Here is a 15,666-nt window from a genome sequence, read left to right as displayed (position 1 = left end):
TATGTGTAACTCTTGAAAGTGTTCTTGAGTTGGTTGAATGTTTTTTAAGTTATTTTTTAACCATAAAAAATTCTGTCATCACACTTTGGAACTGTCTTCTGTGGTCTTTCAGGCTTTTTGCTTTTGCTGAGCTGGTACCACAATCTGGTACAATCTTGAAAAGAACGTACCAGATTGTGATATTGGCTACTCCAATAAAGTTAATTTTTACCATGCCTCTAATAGATTTATTTTGCTTTATGTTTTGTTTTGTTTTTTTAGCCAAATGATTCCATCCCTCACATGTGCTCTCTTTGGGTCTTATAATTAAAATGACTGTAAAAAGCTCTAAAATACAAATTAAATATTTGATTAAAGTCAAATATGATGTGTCCTTTATTAAAAACGACCATAACACTACGTGTCAGTCAACTGTTGAATTAAAGCTGCTACAGAGTTATGCAATTTCATTTTGACTGTTTTGTTTTTATTTCAGTTTTGATTCAGTAGATTCATTTAGTTTTAGTCATTTTAATTATTACTGAATGGAGCCTGCATATGTCAGAGGCAAAGATTTTGAAAAATCAGCACAGCTATTGTAATAAAAAGCAGCACTTTTTGAAAGCAGTTGATTCGCAGTCTTTTTGACATCCAAAATCTCAGTAAACGCACCCATCACAGCCTCATGTGGTAAGTTGTAATATCATTTTTACCAAACTAGCAGATTCTAAAACTGAGGCTATTTCCTCTGTATTTTCATTTTATTTTTGGTAGTTTTTTCACAAAATCATTTCCGCCAGCTTCAATTTTCTTAATAAGTTTTTATTTTATTTAACTAAAATGTTTTTTGCACATTTAGTTTTAGTTGTTAGTTTAGTTTTAGTTAACTATAACAACCTTGGTCTGCACTTTATTTGAATATTGATTATTTGATTAAAAATCCACTGTGCAAGTGTGTAAGGGCAAAACTGCAATTTCTTTGTTCGACATATTTTGGACCTGACAGTAGAAGTACGAGTCTACCTTTCTTGTTTTTGAGTGCTCCTACTGGCTGTTGACACCTTGTGAATATAATCTATAAACACAATTAGGTAAAAGCTTTAATGAGATGCAGTTTCCCTGAACATTTAATCTTCTCTGAGCTATGTGATTCTTTTAATGTTTTCCCATTAATATGCTTTGAGAGACACTTTGATACTGTCACATAGATCATTAAGGACAAAAAAGATATTTTGAAGAACACCCCGAGTTTTGTCGTCGTTGATGTTAATGTCTCTTGTTAAGCAAGATAAAGAGCCTTCTTTCCGTGGTGTAGTCACCTTCATTAGCCCATCTGGAGAGCAATTATCAGAGACTCACTAAACAAATGAAAATTGAGCCAAGAGAGTATAACAACAGCCATCTAAAACCATCCAAGCTGACAGCATCAGTGAAAGCTTCCCGGACACACACAGTCCGCTGCAGATGCATATGGCTTGTGCTCCCCAAGAGGACGGCGTGTGTGCGCCTCTCTGTTTCAGGGAGCTAATCTATTACTATTCACACCCTGCTCTAGTACATGCGCTCCTTTCAATTTACACTGTTGTTCTCGCAGTCTGTTCCAATCTGCTGTTGTTTTAATTGCCTCACCCTGATGGAGCCAACTGACACTCCTGCCAGAAAAATGCTGCGTGTCTCTTAATGAAGAAAATAGACAAGATGCAATTGACTGAGAAAAAGAGAGAGGGATGGTAAGAGAGAGGATAGACGCTGGTGGAAAACTGTGACAGACAGAGGGGGCTAACAGAGAGAGAAAGGAACTAAAAATCTATGATGAGATGGAACATAGTTTTAATATAGCCTGATCAAGTTTAAAACATACAGAATGGCCCACATTTTGTATTTGAAATTTTTCAAGCCTAGCCAATCATATCATCATAACCGACCTGATATCCTTCTCCCATTGTCACCATTTCAAGACATTTAAAATTCTATAGAGCTTGTTTCACCCATCATTTTTTGTTACCCCATTATTTTCATCGCAACAATATGATTAAGGGTCATGAGTCACGGGGTCGCGTGTTGGGAACCTTTGCCTTGGCAGACTGGTGCTGACACTGCTTGGAGCAAACATGCTTATTTAAACCTTCATCAGAATTCAACATGCCTTCATCTCTTTACCACTCTGTCATAAATCAGGTTGAAAAAGAAAGTTAAAGGTGATCAAATGTACAAGAGCAAAGGATGGCAGTTGAGTCTCACCTGAAGGTCTTGGGTAAGTGTAGGCTGTAAAAAGAATTATGATAATATTGATTAGCACTCAAACATGAACATCCCATCAATTGATCTATGCTCTGTGTAAGTATATGGTTGGATTAAAAAAATATCTAATGACTGCAGACAAAGATCGAGGATTTTAAGAGAGACTCACGTTCTGAATACTGGATGATTCGACTGACATAGTCCCCAGTGCTGTAGGTGGTAATAGGGGCCAGCCGGACCTCGTAGGACAGAGGGATTTTCAGGTCTGATACTGCGTAGGACATCAGAACACCCTTTTCTGGTGTCTTACCCTTGAGGTCTATTTGTTTTGACAGCAGGTTTTGCTTGTTCTGCATTCGTACATAGGTACACAAACACATACACACAAATAGAAAAGATGAAGGCTTGTTAATGTGCAAATGTACTTGGTCAAAAGTGTAAAAAAAACTGTACATACAATGATTTGACTGAGTAGGAGAAAGGGTAAAGGAGTCACATAAGGACGTGTCAGTGGTGTCAGGCATATTTCCCATTCCCCTTTCTTTCTTTTCATTTTGGGTTCGTTCATCTTTGGTCATACCCCATTAGCTCTATCACTTTACTTGGATGTCCTAAAATTTCGTCATTCAGAAGTCACTGGGAAAAAGCCACAACTCATTTAACAACTCCAGCTCATCTCGCATCTGGAGGATTTTCATGCAATCCTAGTCCTTACTAGTATAATAGTCATAATACCCCAGCACTTTCATTTAAATACACAAACAACATCAGACACAGGGTTGAAGTTTTTTTGGAGCAAAAAAAAAATAAAAAAATTAAAACATGGCAGCTCATTTTTTAACAACTCATTATCAAATCACATTAGTGTATGTTTTTATGTGAAATTACATATAGGGATAAACTTACCTTTCTGGGGTATATTCCCAACCAACATAGCTTAGGTATGTTTTCAGTCTACTTTATTTTCAAAATAAAGTATACAAGCTGCCTTCCTAAAATTGATTCTCTCTAAGAGCTTTAAAGGCCAGAAGAGGCTACACTAGTTTCGGTATATCAGTGGTCTCCCACATCAATTTTGATGTTTAAAAATACCTGTTGGTTAGTTTTAGTGCTCTGAGCAAGTTATGTGATTTCCACTTCTGTTTCCACAATAGGGACTCAATAAGTTTGTTTAATAGCAGCACTTTTCAATCATGCATGCTTTTAAATATAAATACAATCTTTAAACCCCCCCCCCCCCCCCAACTTCCAATAACTTATTTAGCTGTGTATCATGAAATATTAAAATGGTTAAGATATTGAGCTCAACCAATTGGCGTCTTCTCATTCTTTTAAAGTTAAGTCTTTTTTTCCATTAAATAGAGCTATTGCTGTGTTATTCCACCCACGGAGAGAAGGATCCATTAGCTGTGTATCTGCCTCTGATCCCAGCTACTTAAAGACCTGACAGTGAGCTCAATCTAATGCATTAGGTCAGCCACTCCACCATAACAGCTTAGTACACCCACAGCATGCCATTATCAGGTAACACATGCAGCACAGAAGTGTGTGTATACTGCGGGTATTGTGTGTTTAAGTGTGCACATGGTTTTGTGTTTATGATAAATGTCTCCTGTACAGTTTTCTCAGATAGTCAGCAGCTGAAGTTTTGTGAACATCATATAATTACAGACACATTTTTTTTTATATTCAGCATGAATTTGGATTTAGGATCTCCTAGATATGACATTTCATACTTCTTGAGTGACACTGCGATAAAAATATATATATAGATTTATATAAAGGTATATCTATTAAAAATGCCCTTATAGGCTCAATTGCTGTTCTAATTTAACATTAAATCACTGGTGGATTTAGTTACTTTTGCTATAATTGCTATAGTACTCTATGCTCTGACATCCTCCCTCAAGTTAAGGTGTGCAGTTTTCATTGGATGTCTACATACTGACACAAATTCCAACTCTGCTAGACTGAGCTGACTCCTGCCTGGCCTGCCAAAAACTTTGTACAACTCCAATTACTGTGCGAGACCCCAACGGCAGCCACAGCCCAAGTGTGTGCTCAGCAACATGCTTGGTATCAAGTCCATGCATCCTCACCAGACATTGTGCCATGATGGCAAACTTCTTTTCTCAGTGCCACTTTTGGTGTTTCCATTTCAGTTCTTCCAAAATGAAGTTTGCCCTTTTTGCCAGACATTGGCGATCCCTTTTGTAGCTCCACCAATAGAGACCATGAAAGCTAAATAACTGCTTACAGAAAAAAACAAACAAACAAAAAAAACCACTTCTTCCACTTAAATATTTTTAAGTATAAAATAGTATAAATTGTATCTAAAAACTGAACTGCTAAAAAACAAACAAACATCCAAACATCCAACATTCCTGTTGCAATGCAACTAACCAAAATACTTGAGACCATCAGTCCATGGCTGATATACAATGGACCTAATGATCCATTCACTAAAAACTCGAAGAAGGTAATTTTAAGTAAAAGCAATAATACAGCCTAATAAAGTTTTAGGCCAAAAATGGTTTACGGCTTCAATTTCTCCAAAAGCAACGAGTCTTGTCAAGTACTATAGGGCATGATATGAATATCATTTGTCCATTCTTTTGGTGCTGTTGTTGCTTATTATTTATTGTAATCAACTGCAACTCCAACTGCAGATGAGTGATTTCCTCAGATATTTGCTCCGTTGCTGGAGCATTTACACTATCATATGATGCAGAAGACTATGAATTGCACCCTTTTAGCACCAACTTATGCTCATATTGAGCCATAAAAAACATTTACACTCTGCTCACACATCGGATATGCATATTTATATGGAATACAGCAGGAAAGAAAAGTTATGCACATTTAAAATGTATAGAGTGTGTGTTAGCAAGAAGAGATGAGTGAATATCTGCCTGAGTTTTGGAAATATATTATCCTTTATTAATGAGTGGGCAGTGTGTATGTGTGTACACGTACATGCAGTGCGCTGGAGATTAATGATACTGAAAAACTATGAGGGGACTTTAACACACATGCACATACACTCTTTGGAACTAGGACCACTGGATCAATGAGGTGCTGAAGTGTGACTTAGAGAAGCCAGCTGCTCCTACCACAGGTTGAAGTCTGTTTCACCCTGCCTCTGTCTTTCTCTGCTTTCCTCAGCAGGACATATTGTCAGTGTCTCTATGCTTATTTGTGTGAGTCTATGTGACAGGCAAGGGGAAAGAGGTAAGAGTGCAACAAAATAGTACAAAGGGAACAACAGAATGAGACAGGAGTGGGACTGACATATTGCCTGCTGTACAGACACTTTCAGCCAAACAGCATTTTCATCTGTATTGCCATCGGACTTTTAATAAAGACACAACAAGACAAATATTGTGTAAAAGAGGGCAAGAGCAGGAGAACTTGTGCTATGAAATAGGACCATGGAGGCAGAGTGATCTGTAAATGACAGAAATGTGGACTGACAGCATACGGCGAGGCAGCCTTGTGCTAAGGTTAATTTTTCTATTATCGTCTGTTAATGGTTCTCTTTTATGACTGATCCAGCAATTTACTGATACTTGATGCATTTCTTTGCACTCTGTCTATTGAAAAGTTATGCTTACAAAGGCCTATGTGGTCTATCTGTGTGCAAACATACGTGTGTATCTGCCTTGTTGGGCTAGTTATGTACATAAATTATTCCTATATTTGATTTAATGTACAACTCTAATTCATCATGAATATTTTTCATCTCTCATATATATGGTAATGTGGACTGTGTGCTTGCACAGAGACACTTTGTGTGACTGTGTGTGGCTAAATCTTAGAGTGCAAGAACCTGAATAGTTATTATGTGAAGGCAGGTCAGCTACTAGCTGAACAACTTCAGTGATATAACACACACAACTTGGGTTTAGACTGGTCAATATAGAAAAGAGGTGAAGAATATTCAGACAGGAAAGGGATTTTTTGAATAAAAATGGATAAAAACAAACAAACAAAGAAATGGAAAGAATACAAATATAAATTATATTTCATTTCTGGCAATAGCTGAATTTGAGTAAGTCACTTTGTCACCAGAATCACACACTGAATTCGTGATTTTTACACTTTCTTTGGTTTCTTTTAGGCTTTAGCTTCATTTTTGTGTGTTGTTTGGTTTGATCTTGATGTTTTCTTAGGCTTAAGCAACATACACACTGAAAGCAATTCACAGCAATGAGCAAATCGCTTCCAGTGTATATGCAGGTTTAGGCACCAAAACCAGTCAATGTGGTTTAGGCAATAAAACGAGTTGGCTAGTGTGAGAGAGAGACTATTCACTCTTTAAGTCTGATGTCATTAGCTGTTTCCAGGTCCTCTTCAGGTTCCAAAGTCAAACAAACACTGCAACATCACTGAGAGTTAAAAACTGTCTAAATTCTTTCATATTAAATAAAATGATGAGTGTGGCTGCTCTACCAGGTGTAACAATTAAGTTTAACATCCAGTCATCATGAGAAACAGGATTTATGAAGTTTAATGGACTTAGAAGTTAGAAGGGAGTTAGCTGACTAATTTCCATCTAAAGATGGCTAAAGAGGTTTCTTGGTTACCAGGTTGATATTTTCCTTACATTAGTTTTAAAATCATGCTGACTGTAAAAAAACAAAACAATGGGAGAATATGTGTAACGTTCCTGGTTTTGTATCTTCTTGAAAACGTGTATAACATGTTTTCTTAAAATGCAAACATGCTATACACTAACCAGCCTATTTTATTAAGAACATCTTTTCACAAATATCTAATCAGCTAATGACATGTCAGCAACTCAGGTCACTGAGGAATGTAGATATGTTCAATATAACCTTAGAATCAGGGAGAAAGGCAATTGAAGTTATAGCAATAGGGACAGTAAGGCAACAGTAAATACAATAATGAATCTTTACAGCCAAGATATGCAGAAGAGCATCTGTGATTATACAACACAACCAATCTTTTTGGGTAATCTGTCTTTCACTAAACATGCTTCTGTGACTGGCTACCTCATCAGGGAGTGGGGGGGGGGAGGTGTTGTCCAGCATTGTCCTTATCTTGGACAAGATCCGCCTCTCCAACACCACCTTAAAGGAGTCCAGCTCCATCCCCACAACACTACTGGCCTTGCAGATCAGTTTATTGAGTCTGTTGCCATATGTGACCCTCAACACGTGCATAGAATGGGACCAAAACCACAGAGGAATGTTTCCAGCACCCTATTGAATCTTTGCCCTAAATAATTAAGGGAGTTCTGAAGCAAGGTGTACCTAATAAACTGTCCAGTGAGTGTATGTAAGGACAGAAGTAAAAAAGTAGTTTCTGATTGGCAAGAGTTAATAAGGATATTCAAAAACATTCACCAAGGCCATGTTATTGCATACGAGGTTAATGGAAAGATGCGGTTAGAGTCAGTCAGGAAAAAGACCAGAGTTTTATAAATTTGATTTACAAGCCTACAGAAAAAAATCATAAAATGAAGAGAGAGCAAAGTGAAATAACAGAGTTCAATCAGCTAGCTTCAGTGTAAGCACACACAGTGAAATATTTCAGCACACAAGCAGTGAGAGACTCCAGTGTCAGCTAGTCATCGTTTGTACAGTTGGTAGAGGACTGTTTTGAGTGGATCAAAGGAGACTTCACCAACTCGACTTCTCAATCAATTGGAAACACCCGCGTTTCCATAGCTGTGGCAGCTGCAGACAACCACTGCCTTCATCCCTCTAAGTGGAGACCTCTCTATGTAATGCTCTCTCTGTGCTCTTCTTTCCTTTCCCCTTACTCCAACAGGTCACTGCAGATGGTGCACGTCCTGAACCTAGTGCTGCCTTTCTTCATGTAATCATTTATTTTTTGTTCTTCGCAGTAGTCAAGTGTTTGTTCAAAGGTACATTTTTAATCAATGGGATTTTTATCTGTAATATACAATAGCAGGAACTTTATTTTGCAATACATAATAAAGTGTCTTGAGCTGCCAATTGTCGCTAAATTGTTGATGGTTGAAATGAATTAAACTGAATTGAAAACTTCAACATAACTGCATGCAAATATATGCAACTAAAGCAAAGCAAAAGACTGATTCACTTTCTCTTAGAGTTAAAGACATGTTTACTAAGCAGCTTTCTGAATGTCCATTTCAAGTTTGATGACCAGCACGTTAAACCTTTCTTGTTCTTCCCAGTTGTTTATGTGTATTTCTAGATTTTGATAATGTGTAACTACTTTTCAGCAAAGAAATTCTACAAATTTGACCCTCTTGGGTTTGAATCATATTTATTTACATAACACATGAGTGCACATGCATCACAGAAGAATTCTGATGACATAAACCCTGAGCTTTCTGTGTGTGTGAGCTAGAGCTGGGCGATAGAACGATATGTATCGCGATATAACTTTTACTCGATAGAGAAATTAAGCTATCGCGATAGACCTCGCCGCTCTTGTCCTCTTAAAATAAAAAAATAAAAATTAAAAAAAAGGTCAGCCAATCCAAACTAAGTAGCGCAGAGCCAAACCAATCACAGCCGCAGCGTCACGTCGCGTGACTTGTTACGTACAGCACAAGTGCCAAGCCGCACGTGTGTTTGTTTGGGAAGCAGCCAGCGGGTAATGGAGGAAATGAGTGTGCCGACTAGAAAAATCAACCGAGCGTGACCGAAGAGAAAACAGATGATGGTTCCAACGCCGGAGAGATTGTCAAACGGAAGAGCCATAGAAGTTCCGTAGTGTGAAGGTATTTCGGCTATTTCAAGTCTGACAAAAAACAGAGTAGCGTGCACTGTAAATTGTGCCGAAAGCAAGTCTGGAAATACAATAAACTGGTGCATGCGTCACACTGTGCGCCACGTTATTGTTTCGGTGAAATGAATTTCTACAATACTGTTACTGTTAATTCTACTCTCTGCAGTGTTTAAATGCTTACATATACACACAGTTACTGTCCCTCCACACATACGACTCGGTTCTGCTTCTATGCCGCAGCTTTGTTTACTTTTTCCCACCGAGGCTTCTAGACTTCTGATTGGCCAACATTTCTTGACGGTTAGGAATCTAGCGCCACCTGCTGCTTTGGCATGTTCATAGCAGCGGTTTCCTTCATTTCTGCCTTTATGTGTGGACGGGATTATTTTTTAAAACGAAAACGGAAAATCTCCGTTTTCAAAAATACCCATGTACGTGTGGACGTAGCCTCAGTCTCTGACTGGAAGCGCTAATTCGTCATTCGGCTTTTGTCAGACTAAAGTAACTGTTAAAACTGTTTGAAAAGCTCAGCTATACAACAAGGAGAGATTGAGAATTTCCTTTTAGTTCTCAGTTTATTTGATATTGACAAAAGTTAGTCAGTTTTGTCTGTTCTTCTGTAAAACAAACTAAGATTTATTTTTAGAATTAATATTTTGTTCCTAAGTGGAATTGACAATTAAGTAGTCTGTTTCGTTTGTTCTATTTTGAAACTTAAATGCTTTAGCGGCTGCCTTTTGTGTAGTTTGCAATATTTGCCTTTATTTATCTGAAAAAGTCTCATGTTCCTTAAGTACATCTACCCTGTTGAACTTATTATGGGAAATAAATATTTAAATCAAAACAAGCTGCTGATTATTTCACATTTTACTTGTGAGCAACGGCACATTTAAATCTTACAAATATAGTTATTTGGCTTATATCGTGATAGATATCGTTATCGCCTGAAATGAAAAAAACATATCGTGATATGAAAAAATCTCATATCGCCCAGCTCTAGTGTGAGACAAAATAATATCAAAGCCATGAGAAACAAAAGTAAATCAGCTGCTCTTGCTGTAAAAAGGTAAAATTATCACATATTAATTTATTATCTCTCGAGGAAACGTGGAGTGAGGACAGGCTTTTTAAAAAAAGGCCCTGTCAACACTGTTAATTCAAACACAGGGAAACCCCCTGCAGGGAGAATGAAACTAAATTAAGACGTGTAAGCAAGGATTTCATAGCCTGCCAATGAGTCTTGGTGTAAACCACATAAACTGCCATGCGAACACACACACACGCGCACACACACAAGGACATTCCTTGTTCAAACGAGTAAATATATTAATGCCAGTTATACAATATGAAATACATTCATATTCTTCAGGCATAAAACAGAATAAATCTGCATTAAATCTCATTTAAAACATACCTATTCACACATAATAAAAGAATCAAGCTGAAGCAAAAAGTATAAAAGTTATAGTCATGTAGTCAGATCTGCGATGAAGAGTGCTGTTCTACACGAACCGAGTCCTCTTGTATTCCCCTCTATACCTGCTTGTTTCTCATGAGACCCCCATATCATTTTGTAGGTGCTAAAAAGATAGAGTGCCAAGGCGTTAAAAGGATGAGCTGGAGAAAATGTTTCAGAAATAGATGGGTTGTGAAATTGAGATGGTATTACATTTGAATTTTCTCGTACTCTATTTAATAGTTGAGAGGGCCAGTGAGATTTGCTGTTTTTCTTTAATTTGCATCGTATTTCTCTCCATTCGCACTCTTCCGTTCACTTTCTTGCTCACAACCTCCATGCCTTCCTTATTTTTCTGTCTCTTTTCACTCTCTAATGAACACATAAAAAAAAAAATTCAGGTAAAAACCTTGAAATTCAATTAAAGCTTAACAACATTTAAGAAGTCCTAAACTGCCACTTAATGCAACTCATTATTTTAACACTGTCGGCATAAGAACTTGCAGCCACTATTTATCAGCGCTATTCCGCTTCCCATGGTTCACCCGACATCAAATGCCATTAGGTTTGCAGTTTACGGAGATGGAGAGAGAGAGAGAGAGAGAGAGAGAGAGAGAGAGAGGGAGAGAGAGAGACCGAGAGGGCTGGAAGGACTGAATGCAAAAGTGTGACCAAGGCACAAAGGGAGAAAGAAATGGGACGGACAGTAGGTAAGAGACTAAAGTGAAATAAGGATACATAGCAGAAAAGGCGAGGACAGCCAGGAGAGGTTGATGAAACAAAGGAGGAAGAGTGAGTTTTCAGAGAGCTTAGGCATGCAATCTAATGTGCATCTTACGAAGACTAGTGCTCATTTTCTGTCTCCCAGAAGAGCCTTACTTAATAAGGTAAGCAGCCAAGTCTTGAAGCAGGAGGGGAATTAACTATTCATCCACACAAAAGCAAGCTGGCAGTCCTCACGTTCCCTCTGTTTAAGTGTCTCTCTCTCACACACATGCATGCACACCATACCCAACCCCAGCCAGTTGTGTATAATTCACCACTACCTTCATGTCTTCTGACAAAGGCCAGTAATATACGAGTAGATGCTTGAAACATAACAAGAACATGGCCTCAGGGTGCTCTACTATTGTGGACAGAGGTTCCTAATTTTAGATCATTGTCCTATTAGGGGCTCCGAAAGTACTGGATTTCGTCGAGGGTCAGTCATAAAGCCTACGAGTTTATGCAAACGTACATAAATGTGGTGTATCAGATCATGGTGAAAACATCACCTTGTTTTGGCTCAAAATTGAGTTGAAAGAAGTTAAGGTTTTAAAAGCTTCTTCAGTACACGCTTAATCTAATTTGTGACTGCAAGACTCATTTAACAACCTTCACGGGGTTCCAGAAATGTAGTGGCCTCAATAGAAAGTCAATCCTTTGAGGGCAAGCTAAAACATGAAAATGGATTAAAAAAATGCTAACTGTCTCTCGACTCATGTGGTTAAAAGATGGCATTCCTTTCATTGTGGAATTGGTAATAAACACATTAGTACTAGTCTGGCACTCAGATCCAGACAGCAAATTAAATATATGTGGCAAATCTAAAATAAAAAGTCCAGAAGGCTGATAAATCCTGCCTAGGAATTGCCTCAGAGTGATATATCACTGCAAGGAAACACAAGTGTGTTTAATACAAAACTTTTTTTTATAAAAAAAACAAACAAACATACAATACAATCCTAAAAGTAAAGTTGAGTGCATGAGTGAAAGGAAATGAGTGGCTTTGACTGTCTACACATGTCTGACACTCTGACACTTCCCAAGCTCATAAAGCCCCATGTTTACTTAGAATGTAAACTTTCCTGCTTACAGTCCTGTGTGTATGCTTTTTATCTATACAAGCTGTCAGCTTTAGAGGTGATTTTTACAAAGGCAGGTGACCAAAGTTTGCCTTGGATAAAGTTAGACCAATCAAATCAGTATCATGAGTGCTTGATAAACAAAGTCAGTGAGTTGGTGTTTGTCAATCCACTGCACTTGCCTCTTGTCAAGATCTCACGAATGATACTATAAGATACTACACGCAGGATATGTGTGTAATGAGGCATGCAAATAGGCATACAGTACACACACACATATATATATATATATATATATATATATATATATATATATATATATATATATATATACATATATATATATATATAGATGGATTAAATATGGGGGAACTTTACCTTTCGAACATTAATCCAGTATCCTATGATGCGATCTGTGGCATCAGGTTCTTTTTGTGTCCACTGCAAATTGTAGGAATAGTTGTTTCCTTTCAGAATCCGGACAGGGTTGGGTGTATCAAAGTAAAACTCAGCATTGTATGGTTGTGCTGTATGACAGAGAGCGATATAGAGCAACAATGTTTTATAAAAATTACTGAATGACACAGAAGGAAAAATAAATCTTTATATGGAGGTAAGGGTGAATGAGTACAGGAATATAAAACTGATAATAAGAGGATTACGACTTTTTTTCCATTAATGGCACACTCACCAGAGACATTAAATGTGCATGCTGATGTTCCCTCAGTATTGCTCACTCGGCACTCGTAAGAGCCATTGTTGGTGGGTTCCAGTTTGAACTTCAGCTCCGGTGTCTCCTTCAGGTCTGGCATTGGCATACGGATGAAGTCACCATTACGGAACCAGCGGATGTCTGTTAGGCGAGGAGGGTTTGATCGTAGGATTGTACATCTCAGGGTTACCATTTGATAGTTCCTGGAACGGACATCTTGAAAGACTGGGTCCAGAATGGGAGGGTCTGCAGAAAAATAAACACTTGTGTTTTAATAATAAAGTGAATATTATACTCTGTTTTTATGCAAGTGCAGCAGTAGCATTTTTTTAAACAGCCTTGCCACTGTTATTGCAAGTCTAATACTCATTATTAGGTTTTTGCACAAGTACTTTATTGTAGAGCTGAATCCTTATTTTATTCTCTCTTACTTATATTCAGTAACTGTGCAGTAACTTAATTTGTGAATATGAATGCAGATAAACATTTGAAAATTAGTTTGGTCTAGCTGGTTTCTAATGTTAAAAATTGTTTTCATCATAAGGGAATGAAGATAAACTGAAACAGACATTTCCAAAAAAAACCACATTTTAATCTCAGAAACTCGTCTTAGACATGTAGTACCAAATGGACTGCAAAGACAGTGTCATCCATGTCTCACTTCTTTATGTTCTTTGCAAAGTGGATTTTCTTAAACCATTATAAAAAATGTGTTGTTACAAATCATCCAACACAAAACAACTGTTATTGCCACAAGGGATCAGGCGTTTGGAGCCACACTCTTATCCCTGCTTCTAACCTATCCTAACCAGTTGTAATTAACCTGTCAACAGTGATGTGTGCCTTTGTGGTTAATGATTGACCAGCCACTGCTGCCCTGGGGTCAGCCAAGACACAACACAGCCAAATTACTGTGCCACAAATCACCAGCCAGCTAGTTCACCCCTGGCTAATCATGTAGATAATAGACAAGATGCTAATGGTGGTACTGCAGTACTAACGTTGATGAGATCTGGTGTTAAGGCCCAGAGGTGATACAGCATGACTAGCGCCCCTTATGAATCAAGTTTATCAGACACAGATGTGTAATTATAGTCTAATCTATGTTATGCCTGTAATTTAGACAGACAGAATGAGCTGCAGTATGGAGGGAAGAAAAAGACGGTAAGATAATGTAAAGCAAGGAGCAGGGAGGGAAAGAGAAACAGAGATCCTGTTATTGTGCTTTATACAATATCAAAATCTCCGGTTGGCTGACAATGGAGGTGTTGATATGATTAAACAGAAACCTAAACCTGCCTCTACAGTATAGAGATTAAAAATAATGGTTAAAAACTCTCTTCTTTTTCTGTCTTATAAAGTCAATGTTAACAGTGTTACTAATTAAATTAATAATATATGTCTATTACTAATTGATTACGCTGAGTTGCACTCAATTGAAAGAAAGACGCTAGACAAGTAATGTTTTATTTACACACAGATGTTACACCTTTTTAAAGACTAACGTAATTTAAGTTTAAGGATTCAGCAGCTTCTGCATTTTACACATCAGAAACCAGAATAGATAAGCTGAGAGCTATAACCTGCCTGAACACATTATCCATTTAATACATATTCTTGAAAGCTAAAGAACTGAAGAAGATACATTTAAATTCACTATGACTAAAACTTTCAATAATATTTTTTTTCTTGTTGCTGTTGTTTATTTTGCTACGGACGGGTATACACAGCCAAACCAAATTCTTGTTTGAAATCAGTTTACCATTCTATGCCAGCACTCCAGTCAAAGAAATGTGAGTAAGCACCTGAATGCTAAAAAGATCGCAAACCACCAAAGCATTTAACGTCTCAGCCACTAGGTTGTCTTTTGGCTTATAGTCTAGATTCCCAGCATGTATCCAAAGTTCTTCCCACAAATGCTAACTGGGTGTTGTGTACTCTGTTACAATTACTGCCTCTCTGATCTCTCAAAACTAATGTTTAGCTACTCCCTACACCCACAGCTATGTGATGATGTGCGACGCTGAGGGATGTGTAAGTGGTCAAAGGTCATACTGTAATCCTAGTGGATTGATTAGTGTATGGTCACACACCCTGCTCCCACTTACAGCACATATGCATACTGATTGCTGACTTTGGAAATAGATAAGAAGGATAAAGAAAAAAGGCAAAACGTGGAGGAATGGCAATAGAAGCAAGGAGGAAAACAGAGGTGAGTTATACGTTGGTATGTAATCAATTTAGAAATCATTAAGCTAGCACAGTTCCCTTTCTCATCTAATATATTCATTTCAACAACTGCTCAAGTAGATTCCACTTTTTGTGGTTATTTTACTTTCTAATTAAACTTTTTCCCCCCAAAATTCTCCAGAGCATTGCTTTTGCATTTATTTGCTTCTCATTCAGGACTCATAGCACACTGTTGCAATGTTTCATAGTCAAAAGACTATAATCCATGTAAACACACCATCGCTATCCATCTTATTGAATGCGAAATGAATTCATCTGGGAATGCAACACTGACCAAGCCAAACATTTACAGTGCACAAAGAGAAAATCAATTTACATGAGACTGAGAGAGGAAGGTAGCATGCATGAGGGGTAAGGAGGGATGAGAGAAGAAAGGATCGCTCTTAAAGAAGAAGACAAAGAGGAAGACAAATGATAGGGAACGTGCAGTGTGAAAG

General features: G+C 37.7%; 1 protein-coding gene across 3 annotated transcripts in view; it reads right to left on the bottom strand.

Moving 5' to 3' along the window:
- Positions 1-15,666, bottom strand: part of mdga1 (MAM domain containing glycosylphosphatidylinositol anchor 1) — a 217,687-nt gene that overhangs the window by 45,772 nt on the left and 156,249 nt on the right. For all 3 annotated transcript variants that reach the window (XM_080299800.1, XM_080299801.1, XM_026171878.2), the window contains exons 10-13: positions 12,959-13,225; positions 12,646-12,794; positions 2,390-2,570; positions 2,221-2,244 (exon numbers count right to left, since the gene is read on the bottom strand). In XM_080299800.1, coding sequence (XP_080155926.1) covers positions 2,221-2,244; positions 2,390-2,570; positions 12,646-12,794; positions 12,959-13,225 — 621 coding nt within the window. The remainder of the gene's footprint in view (positions 1-2,220; positions 2,245-2,389; positions 2,571-12,645; positions 12,795-12,958; positions 13,226-15,666) is intronic.

This window comes from Astatotilapia calliptera, chromosome 1 (genome assembly GCF_964374335.1).
Source record: "Astatotilapia calliptera chromosome 1, fAstCal68.1, whole genome shotgun sequence".
Lineage (NCBI taxonomy): Eukaryota > Metazoa > Chordata > Actinopteri > Cichliformes > Cichlidae > Astatotilapia > Astatotilapia calliptera.
The sequence above is the reverse complement of the archived record's forward strand: the minus strand, read 5'-3'. Positions and strand labels throughout refer to the sequence as shown.